At 39.7% G+C, this 23,675-nt stretch overlaps 1 protein-coding gene across 3 annotated transcripts in view; it reads left to right on the top strand.

Moving 5' to 3' along the window:
- The window catches only part of MCU (mitochondrial calcium uniporter), a 273,983-nt gene extending 265,680 nt beyond the window's left edge, over positions 1–8,303 (top strand). The window contains exons 8-9 of one of the 3 annotated variants that reach the window (XM_077124983.1): positions 4,293–4,409; positions 6,293–8,303. In XM_077124983.1, the coding sequence (XP_076981098.1) occupies positions 4,293–4,409; positions 6,293–6,313 (138 nt within the window). In that variant the 3' untranslated portion in view covers positions 6,314–8,303. Of the gene's footprint in view, positions 1–4,292; positions 4,410–6,288 lie in introns of all 3 variants that reach the window. The other 2 variants (XM_077124981.1, XM_077124982.1) reach the window with 2 other exon arrangements.
- The last annotated feature ends 15,372 nt before the right edge of the window (positions 8,304–23,675 follow it).

The following is a 23,675-nucleotide window of genomic DNA, read 5'->3' as shown; positions in this document are numbered from 1 at the left end:
CTTGGTCATATTGTATAGTTCTTTTAATGTGTTGTTGGCTTTGGTTTTCTAGTATTTTGTTGAGAATTTTTTGATCTCAGTTTTGCATCTGTGTGTTCATTAGGGAGATTGGCCTGTAGTTTTCCTTTCTTACAGCATTTTTACCCTGTTTTGGCATTAAAATGATTTAGCTTCATAAAATGATTTAGATAGTGTGCCCTTTTCCTCAATTTTTTTGGAAGAGTTTGAGCAGGATTGGTGTTTAGTTCTTTTTGAAATGTTTGCTAAAATTCCCCTCTGAAGCTATCTGGCCCTGGGCTTTTTTCTTTGTAGGAAGATTTTTGATAACTTATTGAATCTCTCTATTTGTAATTGGTTTGTACAGCTCTTTTCTTTCTTTCTGAGTCAGTGTAGCTTCTTTGTATGTTTCTAGGAATTTGTCCATTTCATCTAAGTAGTCTATTTTGCTGGCATGTAGTTGTTCATAGTATCCTCTTATAATTTCTTTTATTTCTTCAGGGTCTGTGGTAATATGCCCCTTCTCATTTCTGATTTTTTTATCTGCATCCTTTCACTTTTTTTCTTTGTCAATCTTGCTAGTGGCCCATCAATTTTACTGAGTTTTGCAAAGAACCAACTTTTGGTTTGATTCTCTCTATTGTTGTTTTGTTCCCCCATTCATTTAACTCTTCTTTAATCTTTGTTATTTCTCTTCCTCTATTTGCTTTGGGGTTAGTTTGCTGTTCTTTCTCAATTTCCTCCATATGAGCAGTTAAGTCCTCAATTTTTGTCCTTTCTTGTTTTTTAATATAGGCATTTAGGGCAATAAATTTCCCTCTCAGAACAGCCTTTGCTGCATCCCATAAGTTCTTGTATGTTGCATTCTCATTTTCATTCTTCTCCAGATAGCTACTGATTTCTCTCGCAATTCTTTGACCCACTGTTTGTTTAAAAGTGTGTTATTTAATCTCCATATATTTGTGAAAGTTCTCATTCTTTGGTGGTTATTGAGATCCAGCTTCATCCCATTATGATCAGAGAAAGTGCTTTGAATAATTTCAGTGTTTTAAAATTTAAAAAGACCTGTTTTGTGCCCCAGCATATAATCTATCCTGGAGATAGATCATCAACACTAGAGAAGAATGTATATCCTGGTGTTTGGGAATATAATGATGTATATATGTCTGTTAGGTCTAATTCATTTTTCAAGTTGTTTAACTTCTCTATTTCCTTGTTGATCTTCTGTCTGGTTGTTCTGTCTATAGAGGAGAGTGGTATATTGAAGTCTCCTACTATTATTGTTGAAACATCTTCTGTCTCATGTACTTTGGAGCTCCTTGATTGAGAGCATAACATTTATGATAGTTATTTCTTCTTGGTGAATTGTCCATTTTATTAATATGTAGTGCACTTCTTTGTCTCTTATGATGTCTTTACATTTAAAGTCTATTTTGCCTGATATTAGTATAGCTACTCCTGCTTTGTTTTGGTTATAGCTTGTGTGGAACATCTTTTTCCATCCTTTCATTTTCAGTCTATTTGTATCCATGTGTCTAAGATGAGTCTCTTGTAAGCAGCATATAGCTGGATTATATGTCTTCATCCATTCTGCCACTGTATATCTTTTAATTGGTAAGTTTAGTTAGTTATCATTCAAAGTAATTACTGAAAAGGCATTTCTTGAATCCACCATCTTATCTTTTGGATTTTTTTTTTTTTTTTTTTTGAGAGGGAGGAAAGGAAGGAAAGACAGAGAAGGAAGGAAGGATGGAAGGAAGGAAGGGAGGAAGAAAGGGAAACATTTTTAAACATTTTCTTGTTTTTTATTATATTTTGTTTGTTTGTTTGTTTTTTACATGGGCTGGGGCCGGGAATCGAACCGGAGTCCTCCGGCACGGCAGGCAAGCACTCTTGCCTGCTGAGCCACCGCGGCCCGCCTATCTTTTGGATTTTATTTGTCCAATCTATATGTATTATTTTCTCTCTTTCTCTTTTTATCCTTTAAGTTAGCCTTATTGGTACTCTTCAATTCTGTGCTCCCCTCCAGACCTCTCTGTCCTGTCTTTTTGTTTCAACTGGCAGAACTCCCCTTAGTATTTCTTGTAGGGCTGGTCTCTTGCTGAAAGATTCTTTCAGAGTTTGTTTGTCTCTGAGAATCTTAATCTATCCCTTGGTTTTGAAGGATAATTTGGCAGGGTACAGAATTCTTGGCTGGAAGTCTTTTTCTTTCAGGATCTTAAAAATAGATACCATTGCCTTTTCACCTCCGTAGTGCCAATTGAGTAATCTGAACTCAGTCTTGTGTGATTATTCTTGTATGTAGTAGATTGTTTTTTCTCTTGCTGCTTTCAGAATTTTCTGCTTCTCTTCAACATTTGACAGACTGATTAGTATATGCCTTGGGGAAGACCTATTTGGATTTATTCTATTTGGAGTTCATTGAGTTTCTTTGACTTGCATGTTTATGTCCTTTATAAGGGTTGGAAGTTTTCCAACTTAGTTGTCCTCAACTAATCTTCCTACCCCTTTACTCTTCTCTTCTCCTTCTGGAACACCAGTGATTCTTATATTTGTGTACTTTGTTTTGACCATCATTTCCCTGAAATCCAATTCAGATTTTTCCAACTTTTTTGCCATTTGCTATTTTGAATTTTCAAAATTAGTTGTCCTGTCCTCTAGTTCGCTTAATCTTTCTTCTGCCTCTTCAAATCTGCTGTTGTGTGCCTGTAGTATGTTTTTAATTTGGTCTACAGTATCCTTAATCTTTATGATACCTGCTGCTTTTCCATTTATTCTTTCAAATTCCTCTTTATGTTCTTCTAGTGTCTTCTTGATCTATTTTTGTCATTAGCCTTCCCATTTATTTTATTTGATAGAGTTAAATGAACGTCTTTGATTAGTTGTTCCAAAGTCTGTGTTTCCTCTGGTGTTTTAATTTGTTCATTAGGTTCGGCTATATCTGTCTGCATCATGATATGCTTAGTGATCATCTGCTGTCTTCACGACATGTAATATCTTGATTGGTTTACTTTTGAAGTTGATTTCCTTCAGTAGTCTAAAGCCTTGTTTTGTAGAATGAATGTGGAACAGAATCCAGGGCGCAGGGCAGGGCACAGCAGTGCAGTGATGCATTGCAGTGCAAGTATAGGTGCAGGTTAGGGATGTTCCACTGGTGCCTGTTAGTGTGAACATCCAGCAGCAAGGAGGATGTGGCTGTGCAAATGTATGGGTCTGAGGGGCGGGGCCCTGGTGTGCACTGGTCTAGGATGTGGGGCTCTTTGTGTGTATGCACAGACCTCAGGGCAGTGGGTCAGCATTGCACCTGTGTGGGCTGGGGGTGGATGTGTCCCAGCTGCACAGTGCAGTGCTTGCCCAGAGCTGGGGAGCGTGACTGCGGGCTGTGCACATGCACAGATCTGGGAGGGCTGTAAACTCATGTACACATGTGCAGAGCTCAGGGGGGCAGAGTGGGGTTGCAGGACTGTATGAGTTGGGGGTAGGTATAGCTTGGGTATGGAGTTAAGAGCCCACAACCTTTAGGCGCTGGCAACCTCCTGCAGTGGGCAGGGACAGGAAGTTAGGACTTGGGAGGGACAGAGCAAAACTGCACTTTTACAGGAGAGGTGGATTGGGCTGGGGCAGGCATGCACACTTTGGGTGGGATGTGGGGTGGGTACACACATGGGGGCTGGGCGGGGCTGGGGCACTTGGATGCAGGTTCAGGAGTGTAGGGTGTGGATTAGGTTGCAGGTTGTGCGACTGCACTGGTGAGGGTAGCACGTTCAAGGAACGCAGCTTGGCTAACTTCCTAGTCTCCATCTTCCCATTCGTGCACTTCTGAGGACTCTGGCTTTCCACATTAGGTTGTTCACACAAGCCCAACAGTCTCCAGTTCTCTGCTTCTCAGTTCCTCAGCTTTTGCAACCAGGGCCTCCCTGTATGGTACAGAAGACTCTCCCCGATCATTTACGCTGTCTCAGTTGCCCTCCCGTCCCTTCTCTAGCTGTTCGTTGGAGCAGGGATGAACTCAACCTATCCTATTCCACCATTTTCCTGGAATCAGTGTTCTATTTTTTTTACGTTATGGTGATTTGCATGTTCATTATGTGATGATTTATTCTGATGCACATTTTTGTTTTGTGTGCTTTTCCATATGTGTTTTACAGTAAAAAAATGTTTTTAAAAATAACTAATGCAGTATATTACAGTATTATGCATCCATATGTTTAATCTAATCAGTGGTTAGTAAATGCCTGTTTTGCAAAGATAGGATGCTAGGTACTGATAATTCAATTTTTCCTTTATTTTTGTAGGAATATGTTTATCCAGAAGCCAGAGACAGACAATACTTACTGTTTTTCCATAAAGGAGCCAAAAAGTCGCGTTTTGATCTAGAGAAATATAATCAACTCAAGGATGCAATTGCTCAGGTAAGTTTTGCAAAAATAAAATCCCAGCTCCGTCCTATGTGGCATTATTATTATCCATAACTATCCATAACTAGTACTTCAAATGGGTAAACTCTGAAAGAATGATCCATCTTTTTTCTTCTGGTATAAATTATACCTCAGTTGATTAAAAAATAGCTGTTTTCACATGAACACCTCTCTAGAAAGTTTATAACAAGCTGATGGAAAGTGGGTCCTATCTATCCAATTAATGCTGCATATATTTGTAACTGTTCCCTCTTATCTGCCTTAACATGCCCTAACATATCCAGACATCTCTCGTTCTTGCAAGCCTTGCTATTCTAACCCCCTGCCTAACAACTCCTGAGCATATATCGCACCACCTTTTCACCTCTTCTTCATTAGACCATGTACACTCCTCACCTCACCACCCATTATAATATTCAACACACCTCCTAACCAATCCACATCCTATACGACACCATACCAGCTGCCCATCAAAGTTTCTTCACCCCTAATTAACTCCCCCTCACCAACCCTATATATTCTTTGTGTTTCCTCCTGTCGGGGTCTTAGCCTGTAAGCCTTGCCAGCCAGCTAAGTCCCGCGAGCCCTATGCAATAAATTACTACTATTATTCTTTAGTCTCGGTTTATTGTGCTCGTGCGCCCTCCAAACCTTCGAGCCCCGTGGTCTCGGCTGACGCCGCTCCCCAAGCCGAACCACATCCGAGGACGAGACCCCAGTGCGGTCGGGCTAGGCAAGCCCCAAGCCGCAAATTAACACTGAAATTTTTAGACATAATTTTTAATTTTTTCATTTTATTTCTATCATTATGTCTATATCTTTACATTTCTCTCTTGTTTTTAATTTTCTACATTAATTGATCCAAAGATTTCTCAACTAAAGTATATGGTAGTGATGGGACAATAATTAAATCCAGGTAAAAGGGAGATAACTACTAGAAATCTTTGCTAGCTACAGGTCATAGATTATCTAACAGAAAATGCTTTTTAAAAAATTAGGATGTTTTATATTTTCTTGGAAGTTACTCTTTCAGATTTCTGGTTGTGCCTCCCTCACTGTGATATCTTTGATTTTGGTGAATAAATCCTCATTCCTCTTATAAATATGACTTGATAGAGTTTGCATATGAAATTGTATATATACATTTTCACAGATTTGTGCTGATGAAAAAGCTCTTCTGTCCTCATTAGTGCTTAGTTACTTTTCCCTTGACCTTCTCCAGCCTTTTGTATCTCTTTTTGATGATGAGGTTGTGCTTTGAATAGGCTTAATCCATCTCCCTGCCTCATGATCTTATGTCTTCTATTGCTGTCTGTGGTGATTCTCAACTACGGGAGATGCATCAGAATCACGAGCTATTAAAAATACAGATGCTTCAGCCCCACCCTAAATCTATTAATCAAACTCCTCAGGAATGATTCCTGAGCATGTGGGTGTTTTTAAAGTGCTGCAGTTGACCACTCTGCACATCCCCTTTTTAAAAATCACTGAAAAACTTACACAACTGCTGGATAAATAACTGAAGTCTTGAGTAGCATAAATTAAAGTTCTCTAAGCAAAGGTTTGCGAAAGGACTTCTTCTATCTTGAGAAATGTCATGGAAGTCTCAGTTGCAGCCCCCTGTTGTTGAGCCCCTGATTCCTGCCCTGTTGATAGCACTGCTTTTTCTGGAAGCTTTGTGACTGTTTAAACTGCCAAGGACAAACCTCCATTTTGAGCCCCCAATTCTTTTCCTATGCTTTGGGGCAAAACCCTTTTGTCTTCTGATAGACTCTTATTTTGAGAGTATTACTTCTCTGACTTATAGTAATGGGGGAAAGACAAATTCTTTTTCTCAGTAGGCAGTTTTTCTCACCTTTTGTTTCTATTTTAGGCAGAAATGGACCTTAAGAGGCTGAGAGACCCATTGCAAGTACATCTGCCCCTCCGACAAATTGGTGAAAAAGACTGACCTGCAAAGAGTCTCTGAATCCCAGCAGAAAGAACACCTGTTTATAACTCTTGCCTTTTTAATTAAAGCATTGCAGGTAGAAGCTGGGAGCCGTGAGGGTGGGCTGGATTTTTACTTTTAATTAAAAAAAAAACTAAAAGGATCTTAGGCAAAAATGTAATATTAAAATCTGAGGATCAGGCATTGTGGAATGTAAGTCTCAAAGGGCTTAGTGAAAATTGTCTTAATCAAGCATCTCAGTTTTTGGATGAAAATGATGCAATTACATAGCTGAAAGATTCATAAAGAGAAAATGATGCTGGGGTGTCCGTTTCTTGCATCTTTGCAGGGTCAGCAAAACAGTAACACACCAGCACCAGACTCAGTTCTAATTTTTTAATTTAACTTTTCTTATTTTTGACACAGGAGTAAATAAACATACCCAAAAAGTAAATCATCAGGATATGTGGGTAGCAAACAGAGTCTGAGTCATTATCATGAGCATTTACTTTAGATTGGCCCCAGCCTCTGTGTACCTACCAGGGATCTCTCTCCTGTTTCCCTTTGCTGGGCACCTGTAGCTATTGGTTACACTAATTTTGTCCATCTGATAATTGGAATTAATTTATGCCTGTTTGATAATTGACACTTTGGATTATCCCTTAATACCTTCTTAAATGTCTATAAATCCCAGGACTCTAGAGCAGTATCTAGAAATCACTGGCAACATTGCATGAGGTATTTTTTTGTTTTGTTTTTTGTATTTTACTAATTAGTCTTTAAGAAGAGGAAGAACTTCCTTCCTTTATTTATCTATCCCATTGATATTCCCCTAACAACTCAAATCAGAGAGGAAATGTTCAGCTATATATTACCAAATCAGGAAGATATAAGGTTTACAAATTGGCCAAAATCATGGCTCTGTAGCAACTTCTAAACCAGAATAATTTCATTGCATTTAATGTGTCACAGTGTTCCAGGGCCTCCAGGTGGCACTGCCGTGCCTGGAGGCTCTGTTACTCCCCCAGGACACATTGTGAGCCCTCCCAACTCCACCACTTCAATAGTTGTAAAGAAGTGTGTGGATCTCAGTGGGTGCAATTGATCTTTATATAGGAATACATTTCTACGGCTTCCTTCAGCCTATCCTCTACACCCTATTTTTTCTTAAATTAAAGAATTAATCTTATACTCTTTCGAAGTGTTTTCTACCATATTTCCAGATGGCATCTGCATTTGAAACGTCAAAGAATCCTTTGTCTCATATCCTGTTTTTAATTACTGTGGGGCAGGGTGGAAAGGGTGATCAGGGCCTACCACACGGCTGATTGGCTTTTTTCTTTCACATGATTCGTCCCTCCTTGTTGTGGCAAGTGGTTTCTTTCTCTTTTTCTTCCTCTTTTGAGATTATTGTTTATGAAAAGGGAAATTTTAAATGACAAACCCAGACTCCAGGTGCCTTGCAGAGGATGAAGGCCAGTCAGGATGGCTGCTGCTGCTACTGCCACCACCCCCTTCACTGGCATGATGGAATGAAAGGATGCATGTCTCCTCATCCCACCCCTTCTTCCACATCCTTCGCCAGCCCTCAGCCATTCACCCCCTTCCCTCATTTGTTTTATTTTGTCTTTTTAAGTTGTGTGAGTTATTTTTAAATCATTTATCCTGTTTGTGTGCAGGGTTTTTAAGAAGAAACAGCACAGTGCAATGAGCAAATCTTTGGGGTGTGTGGGAGGCAAGGGAGGGAGGGGAGATATGGAGAAAAGTCCTTTAAACAAATAACAAAATATTGAACATGTGTAAAATCCTGTATCATTTATGAAATATGTATAAAAAGCAATGTACCTTCTGGAACAATAAATACTTATTCAATTTTTGAACTAAAGCACCTCATTCTTTAAAACAAAACCAATTTTTTTCCCTGTAATTCTAGGTGGGAGGCTCCCCCTCCCCCACGACCCTGCCTCCCACACCCCAGGTATACTTGCATTTTGGCAGCTTTAATAAACTAAAACATAATGATATTGTCATAAAAGAGTCTCAAAGCAGTCACAATTCTCAGAGTTAATCTAACACTATGGTAGTTGGTTTCTTAGTTTCCGAGCTGCTAAAACAAATACCATACAATGTGTTGGTTTAACAACAGGACTTTATTGGCTCATGGATAGGATGCTAGCATAAGTCCAAAATTGAGGCAGCAAAGCAATGCTTTCTCCCTGAAGGTGGTGGCATTTTGGGCTGGCTGCTGGTGATCCTTGGGTACTTGGCTTTTCTGTCACATAACAAGGCACAAGTGATATCCTCTCTTTTCTCAGTACCATTGACTTCTAGCGTCCCACTCTTTCATGTGGCTTTCTCTTCAGTAACAGGATTAAGGCCTAACTGCATTCACTTGGGCCGCACCTTACTAAAAGTAACTTTTGAAAGTTCCTATTTACAAAGGGTTCACAACCACAGGAATGGATTCATATTAAGAGCATGTGTTTTGCTAGGGTACATAATAACAACCTACAACAGTGGTATTGTGCCCCACTTAAAATGGTGACAGAGTACAGGGTTACAAAATAGGAAGACTAGAGCTCTTTTCCCAACTCTTTAAGAAATTTGAAGTATGGCCTTAGGCAATTCATTGCCTTCTGATTTCCAGAGTCATCCTTTCTCCTCTCAACCTTGTGTATCACTTGGAAGGATTAAATAAATGCACGGAAAAGTACTTTCAAAGCATAAAATCCTCTACAAATGCCAGACCACCCAAACCCACAAGAAGCTTGCCAGGATGAATGGATGATGTTATTTGTTTTTTGCCTTTTGCTTTTTCATATAGTTTGTGCATTTATTATCACAATCAACTTTTTTTTTCTTTTTTTGTGAAACATAACATATATAAAAAAGAAAATTTCAAAGCACATCTCCACAATTGTAGAATAGATTTCAGAGTTTGGTGTGGGTTACAATTCCACAATTTTAGGTTTTTACTTCTGGCTGCTCTAAGATACTGGAGACTAAAAAAAAATATCAATATGATTCAGCAATCATACTCATTTGTTAAACCCTATCTTCTCTGTATAACTCCACCATCACCTTTGTTCTTTCTTCCACCCTTTAGGGGTATTTAGACTATGCCCATTCCTAACTTTTTCATATTGAAAGGGACTGTTGATAATATGGGCTAGAGGGATGGAACTAGTTGATGTTCTGGAGGCTGGCCCATCTGCATTTCAGGACTTACCTGGTCTGAAGACCCATATGGAGTGTTTCAGGTTTTCTGGAAAATTACCCTACCGCATAGAACCTTTGTAGGATCTTATATAACACCCAAGGTGTTCTTTAGGATTGGCAGGAATGGTTTTGGTTAGTGTTTGGCAAGCTAACATAGGTAGCAATGTCTAACTGAAATTTGCATAAGAGCAACTTCCAGAGTAGCCTCTCAACTCTATTTGAACTCTCTCAGCCACTGATACCTTATTTGTTATGCTTCTTTTCCCCCTTTTGATCAGGATGGCATTGTTGATCCCATGGTGCCAAGGACAGGTTCATTCCTGGGAAACATCTCCCATGCCACCAGGGAGACTTTCACCCCTGGATGTCATGTCCCATATAGAGAGGAGGGCAATGATTTCACTTCCAGAGCTGGGCTTAGAGAGGCCACATCTGAGTAACAAAAGAGGTTATTTGAAGGTAACTCTTGAGCATACCTATAAGTAGGCTAAGCTTCTCTGCTGCATACATAAGCTTCACAAGAGCAAGCCTCAAGATCAAGGGCTTGGCCTATTGATTTGGGTGTTCCTAATGTTTGTCACAGTATCAGCGTTTGTGGGAAGCTTTTTAATTCTGGCAAAAGAAACTTTCATGCAGTTTAGGATCTCACAGCTTATTTGAGCAATTCATGAATTGGGCAGCATCCCATTCAGAAACTAGAAGGACATTCCACTGAGAGTGTGGAATTGGGAAGTCATTTAGTGCAAACGCAGAAGCAAGGGAGGAAATGTTTTTATTGCTGACATTAAACTTCCATTTTATGTGGGGAATTCTCTTACAAAGTGGAGAGCAGACATTCATTGATCAGTATAGTATGCTTGTCCACTCTGATAAGCTGTCTGTGCTTGACATAGTTTTATCAGCAGGTGTTGCTTATCAGGAACCCTGTAGGGTATGTTCCATTTTCTCCAAAAATCCATTGATGTTAATTGTTTTTGTCCTTTGGAAAAGTCTTCTGGGAACGGGGTCATCTCCCTCAAGGCCCAATGCAGGTGGCCATTTTATTTTACTTAACACCTCTAAAGTTAACTTTCATAAAAATACTACTGTCAAATAAGCTTTGTTCCTAGAGCCTATTTTTTCAAAATAGGCATCTCATGAATTCTTCCTGAACTTTAGGTTTTTAGTATTTTCCTAGTTTTCCAGAGCCACCAAGAGATTATGACCTATACCACCATCTGTAAAGTCAGTGGCAGAACTGAGACTCATTATTCTCATCTCCTGATTGACAGGGAAAATCTCCGTTATGTCATACCACCTTGATACCCAGTGTGGTCTCCTGGACTACAGAGAGTTTTTCAAGGGTGTGCTCAGCTAAATATTCATTAATTTAAGTTCGTACAAAATTTAGAGTGATCTTCAAATAGGAAGATGTTACATGCTGCCAGTATTGTTAAAGGCATATCAAAAAACATGTATTAGGCCTCTTGCCTCCCACCTCTCTTTTCTTGTGATAGTGCCTGCATGTCTCACATGCATTCCTTATAAGCGTTCTATCTGCTTACCCTATGCTGCTTACACACAGCACAGGAGACTTAGACTGAAAGAATACTTTCTGATGGCACAGCCAAGAACCTAGGAAGCCAAATCCGGCAACAGATTTTGGTGAGCCAGCCAGGAGACACTTCTCTGACCATCTGGACTGGTAAGTCATGGTTATTGACCGAGAAGGTTGGCCATGTGCTTTTGCTTTTTCTTCTCACTTGGCTCATTGTCATCCTCTCCTTTGTTCTCCTGCAACTCAGTGTCTCTAGGAATTTGGAGACTCTGATCTGGCTTCCCCAAGACATAAACTTGGTCTACTCTAAGTCTTGGCTCCCTCCTCAGAGGTGGCAAGAGCCCATCTCCACGCCATGCATATCCAAGGAGACTTAGACTGGCAGGTGATACTGCCCTTGAGACCTGATTGCTGGCTTCTCCCCACATTGAGGAGGAGTCCAATGGAAGCCAAATCAATTCCCCTTGTTTCTTTTTCTGCCCTTTAGTGAGACACTCAATTACAATCTATAGAAGACATAGGAAGCTCCCCTCCTACATGGGAAATGATGTCCAGGGGTGTGACTCTCCCTGACAATGTGGGACATGACTCCCAGGGATGAGTCTGGCCCTGGCACCCTGGGATCGACAATGCCTACCTAACCAAAAGTGGGAGAAGAAATCTAACTAATATATCAGTGGCTAAGAGAATCTAAATGGAGTTGGGGGGCTATTTTGGAGGCTACTTTTATGCTGGCTTCAGTTAAATATTACAGATTATCAACGTTTGCCAAACCCCAATCAACATCATTTTTGTTAACCTTAAAGAACATCCAGGGCTCTATCTGAGATCCTACAAAAGTTGCACATACTTAAATTTACTTTTCAGAAACTTAAAACCTTCAGATGGTTCATAGGCCAGATAAGTCCTGAAACCCAGTGGGGTCAGTCTCTCCAAGAACATCAACCAGTTCCATTCCATATTGTCGACACCCCTTTTCAACATGAAAAATAAATGAAACAAATGAAAGTGACTACTGAAACGTTATATTGATACTTCTTTTTAGTCTGGTGTCTTGGAGCAGCTAGAAGGAAAAACCTAAAATTGTGGAACTTCTATACCAAACTTGGAAATCTGTTTTATAACTAATTTTTAAAATGTACTTTAAAATCTGTTGCTTTTTTGTATGTATGTTACATATCACAATTTAAAAAGTAAAATAACAACAACAACAACAAACAGGGACAGTAGTCAGAAATCCCCTAGGCCCAAATGTTTATGGCTCTCTATCAATTCAAGGACCTGAGGGCTTGTCACTTGTGTTGTGCCCATGTCTCAAATTCTATTCGAGAGAAAATCTTAATAATCCCCATTTAAAACTTGTTTGCTAAAAAATGTACCACCAAGCCAGTTAACTGTAGTAAACTAAAGGACATCATATCAGGAGAAAGAGGAAAACCTGGCCCTGCTCCAAGGGACATTAGTGGAAGCCAAAGAAAGTATAAAATGTAAGCCCAGATTCCCAGGAAGGTCAGATTTTGCTGGGTTCCCATTTCATTAGCCAGTCTGCCCCTGAAATTCAGAGAAACTGCCAAAGTTCTCCATAGGTCTGCAAACCCCCACTAATGACCTGTTAAAAACTGCCCTTTCTGCCTTTAACAATCAGAACAAGGCCAAGGAGGAGGAGAAGGCAGAGAGGTAAGCAGAAAAACAGAGATCAAGCTCAGCTTATTGCAGTAATAGTTAATAGTGCTCTGTCCCCTGAGGTCACCGAATCATGGATCCAAGCTTCAAGGGTCTTGCTTCAACTGTGGGTCAGAGGGCCACTGATAGATAGTGTGCCAGAAACCTTGAGACAACCCCAGACCTCACCTCAGGACCTACCAGGGCCTTGCCCCAGTTGCTACCAGCATGGGCATTAGACCTAGAGACTGCACCATCTCCCGAGGTAGGTGCTGGACAGCTCCTTGAGCCCTACTTGCAGCAAATGAAAAAGACTGAGGGAGCCCTAGACCACTTATGGTTCTACTGACTTCACATCTGACCATCAACCTAGAGGAGCCTCAAGTGACATTCAACATGGAAGGTGAGATTATTAATTTCTTAATTAATTTAATAATTTCTTAATTCTTTAACATTAGAGCCACTTACTCTGTCACTCTAGCTCTACCTCCACTTGAATTTGCCTAGTTATCAGAGTTGATGGTTACCCCAAAACCAGAGCCTTCACTGCCCCTCTCCTTTGTAAGCTTGGAGACATTCTGGTGGCACATCAATTTCTCATTGTCCCTGAATGCCCCATCCCCTTCTAGGGAGGGATCTTCTTCACAACCTGGGGGCCATCTTAAGACTAGTAGATCAGTCTAGTGTTTATCCCCTTGTTTACCCTAAGGTCCTTACTAGATCAAGGACTCTTGGCATCCCAAAAGAGATCCTTAAGCAAATAAACGCATCCATATGGGATGAAGTCATCCTGGGCTGAGCCCCCTGATTAGTCCCTATTTGCATTCAAGTTCTCAGTCCTAGATCTTTTTTGTTGTTGTTATTGTTATAATTGTTGGCTTGTTCTTTAATAAACACAATTTAAGACCAAAGGGAAAAGGGTAGTGTGCTGGTTTGAAAATATTATATACCCCAGAAAAAGCCATGTTTTAATCCTGGTCCAATCTTGAGGAGGCAGCCGTTTCTTTTAATCCTGGCTCAATAATGCATATTGGTAACTTTGATTAGATTATCTCCACAGAGATATGACATGCCCAATTTGGGGTGTGACCTTTGATTAGATGGAGATGTGACTCCACCCATTCTAGATAGATATTGATTATTTATTGGACTCCTTTAAAAGAGGAAACATTTTGGAGAGAGTCTGAAATGACAGAAGCCTCAGAGCCAACAAAGCCCAGGGCTAACACAGATTCTAACACTTGGAGAGCAGAGACATGAAAGTTTGGAGATGTTTGAAGCACAGCAGATGTTGCCATGAGATGTTAAGCAAGCCAGAACCTGGAGAGGGCCAAGGGAAGCCAGGAGATAAAAGCCATACCCTGAGGAGCAAAGTAAGGAACCCTCACAGGAACAGAGGCTAAAGGCTTCAGAATCCAGGAACAAGGGACTAGCAGATGCCAGCCACATGACTACCCAGCTAACAGAGATGATCCTGACCCATCAGCCTTCCTTTAAGTAAGGTACCTTTCCCTGGATGCCTTAATTTGTAAAGTTTTATAGGCTTAGAACTGTAAACTTGTAACTTATTAAATTCCCCTTTTTAAAAAGCTGTTCCAGTTCTGGTATATTGCATTCCAGTGGCTTTACAAACTAAAACAGATTTTGGTACTGGAGAAGCGAGATGCTGCTGCAGTTTGCAAATATCAAACATATTGGAATGGTTTTTTCAAATAGATAAGGGGAAGGCTTTGGAAGAATTGTGAGGAGCTTGATAGAGAAGGCCTAGGATGCTCTGAAGAGACTGTTGGTAGAAATGTGAGCTCTAAAGCTACCTCTGATAAGACTTTAGACAAAAATGATGAATGTGTCATTCCAAACTAGAAAAAAAAAAGGCATTCTTTGTTTGGCAGAATTTGAGAGTGATGAACTTGAATACTTAGCAGAAGAAATTTCTAAACTAAAGGTGGGAAATGCAGTCTTGTTGCTCCTTGATGCTTATAATAAAATACAGGTGGAAAAGTTGAGAACTCAACTCTTGGGTATAAAGAAAACAGAAATTGGTGTTCTGGAAAATTCTGGGCCTCCAGTAAGTGAGACCCCAGTGAATAGAACCTCATGTGAGGATTTATCCAAACATGGAAGCAGTCAGTCATTTCAGAACAGGTGAGAATTGGAGATGGAGTTATTCAGAAATGATTTGTGGAAAGTTCTTTGTCTGACGGGCATGATCCCAGTGTACTGCATAGAAAACCAACAAAAGTGTTGTCGGATCTGTATAAATGGAACCACGCCAGTCTGGACTAAAAGGGACAGAAAAGGAACAAAGTAGAGGAAAAACAACTTCAGAGGCAGAGCAATGGAAGCTAAGGTCTGAAATCAAGAAACCTCAGGTCAGGAGAACAGACCAAACCAAGCACTTGGGCAGAGTGAGTTTGCCCAGACAGCAGATGGGGGGCCTTCCACTTTGTTGCTCAGAAACAGTTGTACCACCTCAGGCCTTGGAGAGGGTGGTATGCATAAACCGGGGATTGGGGAGAGCCTGGCTGCCACCCAATTGTTCTGGGGGGGGGGGGAGGGTTGAGCATGTGCCTTATAGTTGGAAGAGAGCCTGGGTGCAGTCCCAGTGCTTGGAGAGGGTGGAGCTGAGAAAAGGTAGTCTCCCCAATGTCCCCCAAGATTGCGACCACCCCAGTGTTGGAGAAAACAAAGCCACTGTGTAGACCCTTGGAAAAAGTGGGACTGCTGCTTTCAAAAGCCCCAAGCATAAAGGACTCTCAGACTTTGAAATCCAATGGAGTTTGCCCTGCAGGTTTAGGAACTATATGGGTCCAGTGACCCCTGTTTACCTTTCAATTTCTCACTATAGCAATGGAAATATGTATCCTATGACTGTCCCTCCTTTGTATATTGGCAACAGATAACTTGTCCTAAGTTTCACAGATTCAGAACCACAGGAGAATTTTTGTCTTAGAACAGAGCATGCCTGGGTGGTGTGATGGTGGCTCAGTGGCAGAATTCTCGCCTTCCATGCCAGAGACCTGGGTTTGATTCCTGGTGCCTGCCCATGTGGAACAAAAAAAAAAGAATAAGAAGAAAAAAAATAGACTGTGCCTGTAATATACTTAGATGAGATTTCATACTGGTTTTAATTTTGTATTGTATTTGTATTGTTACTGGAATGGTTTATGGCTTTTGTGATAATGTGAGGGAGTACAGGTATTTTATATATGGAAAAAAATGTCTTTTGGGGGTCCAGAGAGTGGAATGTGCTGGTTTGAAAATATTATGTACCCCAGAAAAGCTATGTTTTAATCCTGATTCAATAATGTACTTTGGAAACTTTGATTAGATTATATCCATGGAGATGTGACATGCTTAATTTTTGGTGTGACCTTTGATTAGATGGAGATGTGACTCCACCCATTCCAAGTGGATCTTGATCAGTTTACCGGAAACCTTTAAAAGAGGAAATATTTTGGAGACAGTCTGAAATGACCGAAGCCTCAGAGCCAACAGAGCCAAGAGCTGATACCAACACTTGGAGAGCAGAGACATAGACATTTGGAGATGTTTGGAGCCCAGCAGACATTGCCATGAGATGTTAAGCAAGCCAGAACCTGGAGAGCGCCAAGGGAAGCCAAGAGATGAAAACCATACCCAGAGAAGCAAAGTAAGGAAACCTCACAGGAACAGAGGTTGAAAGCATTAGAACCTACGAGCAATGGAGTAGCAGATGCCAGCCACATGACTACCTAGCTCACAGAGGTGATCCTGACCTATCAGCCTTCCTTTAATTAAGGTATCTTTCCCTGGATGCCTTAGTTTGTACAATTTTATAGGCTTAGAACTGTAAACTTGTAAAATTATTAATTTCCCCTTTTTTCTAAAGCTGTTCCAGATCTGGCATATTGCATTCCAGCAGCTTGCTAACTAGCACAGGTAGTTTTGCTTCCTGTGTTTTCTCTTTTTCAGGAGAAGGAGAAGGGAAATAATTAAGGGGGAAAATGAAAACAGGAAGCAAGTATATCTTGTAGTCCTCTAGCACGAGAGTCAACAAATTTTCCTTTTGGGAAAAGCATGTGATGACTTTCCAACAGGGCCAAAGAACTGAATTCATGCCAGAACAGAAATTTGGAACATTCAGGAAGAGTATTCACTAGGGTATATGCTGTCCATCCCCATAGACTTGGGCAAGGATAACTCTCAACCTTCAAATCTTTCTGTGGTTCTTTCTAAATCAGACCTTCTCAGAGGAGAAGCTGATGGGGTGTGTGAGGTTTTTCCTTCATCTAATATATTTCAGCTCCTGTCCTGAGGGTGTATGGCTGCCTCTAACTTGGATCTCTGCTCCACCCTCTTTGTTGTTGAGGCATCAACTTGGTGAAATACTCTGCACAAATACCCCACAACCAAAGATAAACTCAGTGTATCTGAATGCTTCTAGGAAACTCTGCCTGGGGAAGGCAGATGGAGACACCTGCCCTAAGATGAATGAGCTATGTGAACCAAAACTATTGTCATAATACCCAAAATTATAATGCCAGTGCCTGCCTCTCTTATTAATGTCTTTAAGTATGTGGCAATGTGTGTGGCTGAAGCCCAGAAGAAATAAAAATCAATATACCATCTTGTTATGTCTTGGAACAGCAATGAAGGAGGTAAAGAATATGCAGTATTTACTCTAGGAGGGTGTTCTAGTTTCCAGGCTGCTGAATGCAATATACCAGAAACAGAATGGCTTTTAAAAGGGGGAGTTTATTAAGTTGCAAGTTTACAGTACTAAGGCCATGAAAATGTCCAAATTAAGGCAAGGCTATGAAACTGTCCAGATTAAGGTATCAACAAGAGGTTACCTTTATTCAAGAAAGGCTGACGAAGTTCAGGGTTTCCCTCTCAAATGGAAAGGCACATGGCAAACATGGCAATGTCTGCTAACTTTCTTTCCAGGCTTCTTGTTTCATGAAGCTCCCCCAGGGGCATTTTCCTAGTTTATCTCCAAAGTTCTCTGGTTCTGTAGGCTCTCATGGCTCTTTCCAAAATGGGTCCCTCTTAAAGGGCTCCAGTAAGCAACCCCACCTTGAATAGGTGGAGACACACCTCCATGGAAACCACCTAATCAAAAGTTACCACCCACAAGTGGGTGGGTCACATCTCTATGGAAACAATAAAAAAAGCTCCCAGCCAGCAATACTGAATGAAGTTTAAGAACTTGGCTTTTCTGGGGTTCACAACAGATTCAAACCAGCACAGTGGGCTTCAGATCTTTGCATAGTCTTACAGATGACTAATTTTCTTTTTTTACTATTATTGATTACAATTTTCTAGTACTGATCACATAAAAAGTCAGGAACAGAACAGACTGAGTCAGCTGGTCAGGCTGGGCAAATACTTGATTCCACCCATGTTTTTGTGGGATGTGGACAGCAGTACGGAGTTTATACAATGAGAGCAGCACTTTTCTTTTCCACTTTTCCTGGCAAAGTTTTATTAGGTAAGATAAAAAATAGCAGCTATGAATGGTGGTTTGAACCATGGAAGAACAGCAACAAATAATAGGGGAACAGGTGTAATAAACACCTGAGTGCTGAATCTTAGACTGAGAAAGGCAGGGAGAAAAATCACAGAAGGTAATAGTTGAAAGGCATTTCAACCCAGAATTTTTTTTTTTAATATGCAAGGAATAAGTCTTTTTACAATGTCTTCCTGACACCTTTGATACAGGGCAGCATAGTTCAAAGATAATTTTATCTTTTCTGTATTTATTTAAGTTGATATATGGAGTGGCTTTCAAGTCTGCTTTCAATCTACCAATTTTTTGTACCCTTCAATCCCTTATTTATTTTTATCCTTATATTTTTATTCATTGTCAATACCCTGGATAAAAGGAGCATCGGACACAAGGTTTTCACAATCACAAGGTCACACTGTAGAAGCTATATAGTTATGCAATTGTCCTCAAGAATCAAGGCTTCAGTCCTAGATCTTAAAGACACATTTTTAAATCCCTTCTCACCTTTCAACATCTATTTGCTTTTGAATGGCAGGGATTTAACAGTAAGATTCCCACCATGCTCACTTAGTCAGTGCTGCCCCAAGGGTTTCAAAACCATATCGTTAAGAATGCCTTAGCAACAAACCTTACTAACCTCCATCTGCCTCAAAGCACAGCCTCAGAATATGTTAATTTTGTGAACTAACATATTCCTCATATGAAAGTGAATTTTTTTTGTATTCATTGCTCACTCCAAGCCCTGGATGAATAAGGAAAGTTGTAGGTTTATGAAAGTGAATCTTGTTTGTAGTCATTGCTGACTGCAAGCACTAGATGAATATAGAAAGTTGTGGGAAGTTTAAGAAAAGTTAATATTGTTAGAATAGTGTGAATTGTTAGTCCGCTCTTAATGAAAGGCTATAAAAAGTTTTTCTTAACCATTGAGCACTCTGTGTAAAAGACCAAGATTTTATATCATATCAAAATTATATCCTTGTTTATGCTGACATTTTCATTCTTTATTTCAAAATACAAGTCTTCTCACTCTTAAAGAAAAACTATTACAAATCCTTTGGATTTTTCCTTTCACCTTGTAAATGTGAAACTGTTTAGGAAGTATTACAGTAATTTAAAGTGTACAAAAATTGGTAATGTTCCTATATCCAAGTAATGACCTCATTGTGGAGAAAATTAAGGAAAAAATTCCATAGAAAATAGCCACTAAAAGAATCAAGTATTTAGGAATAAATTTAACCAGGATGCAAAGGACCTCTACACAGAAAACAACAAAACATTGCTTAAAGAAATCAAAGAAGATAGTAATAGATGAAAAGATAATCTGTGCTCATGAATAGGAGGGTTGAATATTGTCAAGATGTCAATTCCACCCAAATTGATCTATAGAGTCAATGTAATACCAATTAAAATTCTAACAACCTGTTTGAAGACTTGGAAAAGCTAGTTATCAAATTTATTTGGAGGGGAAAGAAACTTCAAATTGCTAAAGATATCCTTAAAAAGAAGAGCAAAATGGAAGGACTAATGCTTCCCAACTTTAAAGCCTTTACTATAAAACCACAGTGGTCAAAACAGCATGCTATTGGCACGAAGACAGAAATATTGGCCAACAGAACTGAATTGAGAGCATGGAGACCATCAAATCTATGGTCAATTAATATTCAACAAGGCCCCTAAATCCACTGAATTGGACAGAATAGTCTTTTCAATAAATAGGCTTAGGAGAACTAACTATGGATAGCCAAAAGAATGAAATAGGATCCCTGTCTAACACCTTATACAAAAATTAACTCAAAATGGATCAAAGACCTAAATATAAAAGCCAGTACCCAAATGCTCCTGCAAAAAAATATAGGGAAACATCTTCAAGACCTAGAGATAGGAGGTAACTTCTTGAGCTTTATACCCAAAGTACAAGCAATGAAAGAAAAAGATAGATAAACGGAAACTTCTCAGATCAGAAGCTTCTGTGCCTCAAAGGAGTTTGTTCTAGTTTACTAGCTGCTGGAATGCAACACACAAGAGATGGATTGGCTTTTAATAAAAGGGGATTTATTTAGTTAAGGTATAGTTCTTCAGAGGAAAGGCAGCTAACTTTCAACTGAGGTTCTTTCTTACATGGGAAGGCACAGGGCGACCTCTGCTGGCCTTCTCTCCAGGCCTCTGAGTTCCAACACCTTTCCCAGCTTCTCCAAAGGCCTGGGCTGAGCTACAAGTGCTGAAATGAGGTATGCTGAGCTGCTTGGGCTGTGATACATTGAGCTCTCTCATTTAAGCATCAGCCAAATAAAATCAAACATCATTCATTGCAGCAGGCACGCCTCCTAGCCGACTGCGGATGTAATCAGCAACAGATGAGGTTCACATGCCATCGGCTCATGTCCACAGCAGTAGAACTAGGCACCTTCACCTGGCCAAGCTGACAACTGGCTCTAACTACCACAGAATTTGTCAAAAAAGTGAAAAGGCAGCCAACTCAGTGGGAGAAAATATTTGGTAACCATATATCAGTAAAGGTTTGAGATCAGGTGTATATAAAGAAATTATAGATCTCAACAACAAAAGAATGACTCAATTATAAAGTGGGCGAAAGATATGAATATTTTCCAAAGAGCAAATACAAATGGCTAAAAAGCACATGAAGAGATGCTTATCTTCATTAGCTACAGGGGAAATGGAAATCAAAACTACAGTGAGATGTCATCTCCCACCTATAAGAATGGCCGCTATTAAACAAACAGGAAACTACAAAAATTGGAGAAGATGTGGAGAAATTGAAATACATATTCACTGCTGGTGGGAATGTATAATTGTGCAGCCGCTGTGGAAGACAGTTTGGCAGTTCCTTAGAAAACTATATATTAAGTTGTCCTACAACCCAGCAATACCAATACTATGTGTATGCCTGAAGAGTTGAAAGCAGTGATATGAACAGACATTCGTACACTGATGTTCATAGTGACACTATTCATAATTGCCAAAAGATGGAAACAATCCAAGTGCCCATCAACTGATGAGTGGATAAACAAAATGTGGTATATACTGCACATTGTCATGGAATATTACACAGCAGTAAGACGAAATGAGGTCCTGAAATATATGACAACATGGATGAACTTAGAGGATATAATGCTGAGTGAAATTAGTCAGACACAAAAAGATAGTATAGTATGATTTCACTATTAGGAATCTGGTAAAGTGAGCAAACCCCAAGTCATAGGGCCCAGGAAGAAAATCTGTACTCATATATAGCAATGTACTAGAGGTTGCATCTCTGCAGCTGGAGTATACAAAGGAGTTCATAAGCAATGGCTTCCATATGTATGACAGTTTTGACACTGGCCATTCATAATAAAGATTCTATAAAAGAGAAAACATTTAATAAAAACAAATTTTAAAAGAAAGAATATATAAGAAAGCATTTCCTTAGATTTTCCCCAATATGTAGATGCTTTTGGAGCATCACTAACGCCTATTCAAATTTGAATTTTTTTCCAATTTTTTTCATTATTGCCACCTTAAGTGCTATTTATAGTGCATATTCCTACACACACCTAAGAATATTCCTTATCTTTCATTAAAAAATCATTTACCTGTTTTTGAAAAAAATAAGTAAATAAACAGATGAATGCTGTGGAATGTCCCTGGGCACTGGGGGAAAGTGGGTTGTCAGGGGTGCAGGTGACACATCTGACCGCACCCCTGGGGATCCTGGAAGCCTAGCAACAGGTTTGGGCTCTTAAAGAGGTAACAGACATTGGTAGGAGTTAGAGAGTGGATGGCCTCCCTACTGGAATCTGGGCCCCTGGCCCTCTCCTGCCCTCAAGCCTAGGAGTCCAGGCCCCCAGTCACCTCATCCTCCCCCAGATAGAAGAAGAAATGAAGTGCTAAATTAATTTAACATATTATGTAGAAAGTGTTTAGGAATTGTTACGATAATTTAAAATGATTTTATGAGCTAAATTTTCATAGGCGAAACAAAGTATTCATATATTTAGAAATTGTTTAAAATTCCTAAATATGACAATATTCTCACGTTATATCCTAATACTGATTTGTGCACTGTTATTAGTCATGTCTAGTCTGACCTTTCTAGTCAGTTTATTTACACAATCTAATTCAGCTTTATTTGACATGGAACCTAAAATAAAAACTAAAATCTTAAGTAAAAACAAGAAAAGAAAATATTTGCAAAGTCTCTAAAAAGACCAGAAAAAAAATAAAAGTTTTATATATTTATATAATAAATTTAGATATTCTTGCTATTCTCTTAAGCAATAGGGACTCCCAATTTAAAAAGCCAAGCCTTCACTCTTGAGGATTGCTCTTATGAAACTTATCTCTATAATGGCAAAGCTAACCCTACTTAAAATTAATACTTAAGAGTCAGCCCCAGACAACCTCTTTTCTTGCTCAACTGTGGTCTCTGTCTCCAAACTAAACTCTTCAAATAAACTCACTATCTTCTCCCCTAGATGGGACATGTCTTCCAAAGTTATAAGTCTTCCTAGCAACATTAGACATAATTCCCAAAGATGAGCCTGGTCCTTGCATCACAGAACTAGTTAACAAAAAAGGGAAATAAAATTCCAATGGCTAAGAAATTTCAAATAGAGTCGAAAAGTTAGTCTAAAAATTAGTCTTATGCAAATTTCAGCCAAACATTGCAAAATACCATAGTGTGCCAAACCACAAACCACAGTGTTCCTAAAAACTCTTTTTGAAAAAATACCCTGAGAGGGTGCAAGTGTAGTTCAGTGGCAGAATTCTTGCCTGCCATGTAGGAGACCCAGGTTTAATTCCTCGTCCATGCTCTTCCCCAAAAACAAACAAACAAACAAGCAAAACAAAATGAACAAAACAAACAAATTCAACAAATAATGCTGCAATAACTGGAAACTCACATGAAAAAATAATGAAATGTGACCCCACCATACAGCATACAAAAAAAAAAAAAAACCCTGCGCTCCCTCTTGCTCCTACTTCTGTTCAAACTGTGTATACAATTTCTCATCCAGTTTGTTTCTTCCAGATTAGAAGCCATTCACAACAAGCTTCTCCTCGCCAAAGGCTACACTCTTGTTCCCCATGATCAAAAAGCCACCTTCAGTAGCATAGCTAGAGACCTTCTGTTCTCCCCCAAGCAGGGCCTGTGACCCACTGACAGTTTGAAGCAGCTACAGAAGATAGACCATAGGCCCAAATTCCTTAAAATTAAGGGAGCAAGAAATCGCTGAGGGAGGAGTAAAGCAGGGGCGGTGGCTGGGTGATGAGCAAAGGGCAAATTCCAAGAAGCAGTCAGGCCTCAAGAAGAGAGTTATCTCTGAGAATAGCAATAAACAGCACCTGGGGGCAAAGGATCCCCACCTGAGTGAGTCATCTGTAGGAAAGGGTAGAGCCAATCAACCACACCTGAGTGAG

This window comes from Tamandua tetradactyla, chromosome 13, assembly GCF_023851605.1.
Source record: "Tamandua tetradactyla isolate mTamTet1 chromosome 13, mTamTet1.pri, whole genome shotgun sequence".
Classification (NCBI taxonomy): domain Eukaryota; kingdom Metazoa; phylum Chordata; class Mammalia; order Pilosa; family Myrmecophagidae; genus Tamandua; species Tamandua tetradactyla.
Note: the sequence above shows the minus strand (reverse complement) of the source record. Positions and strands in the feature narration are given on the sequence as shown.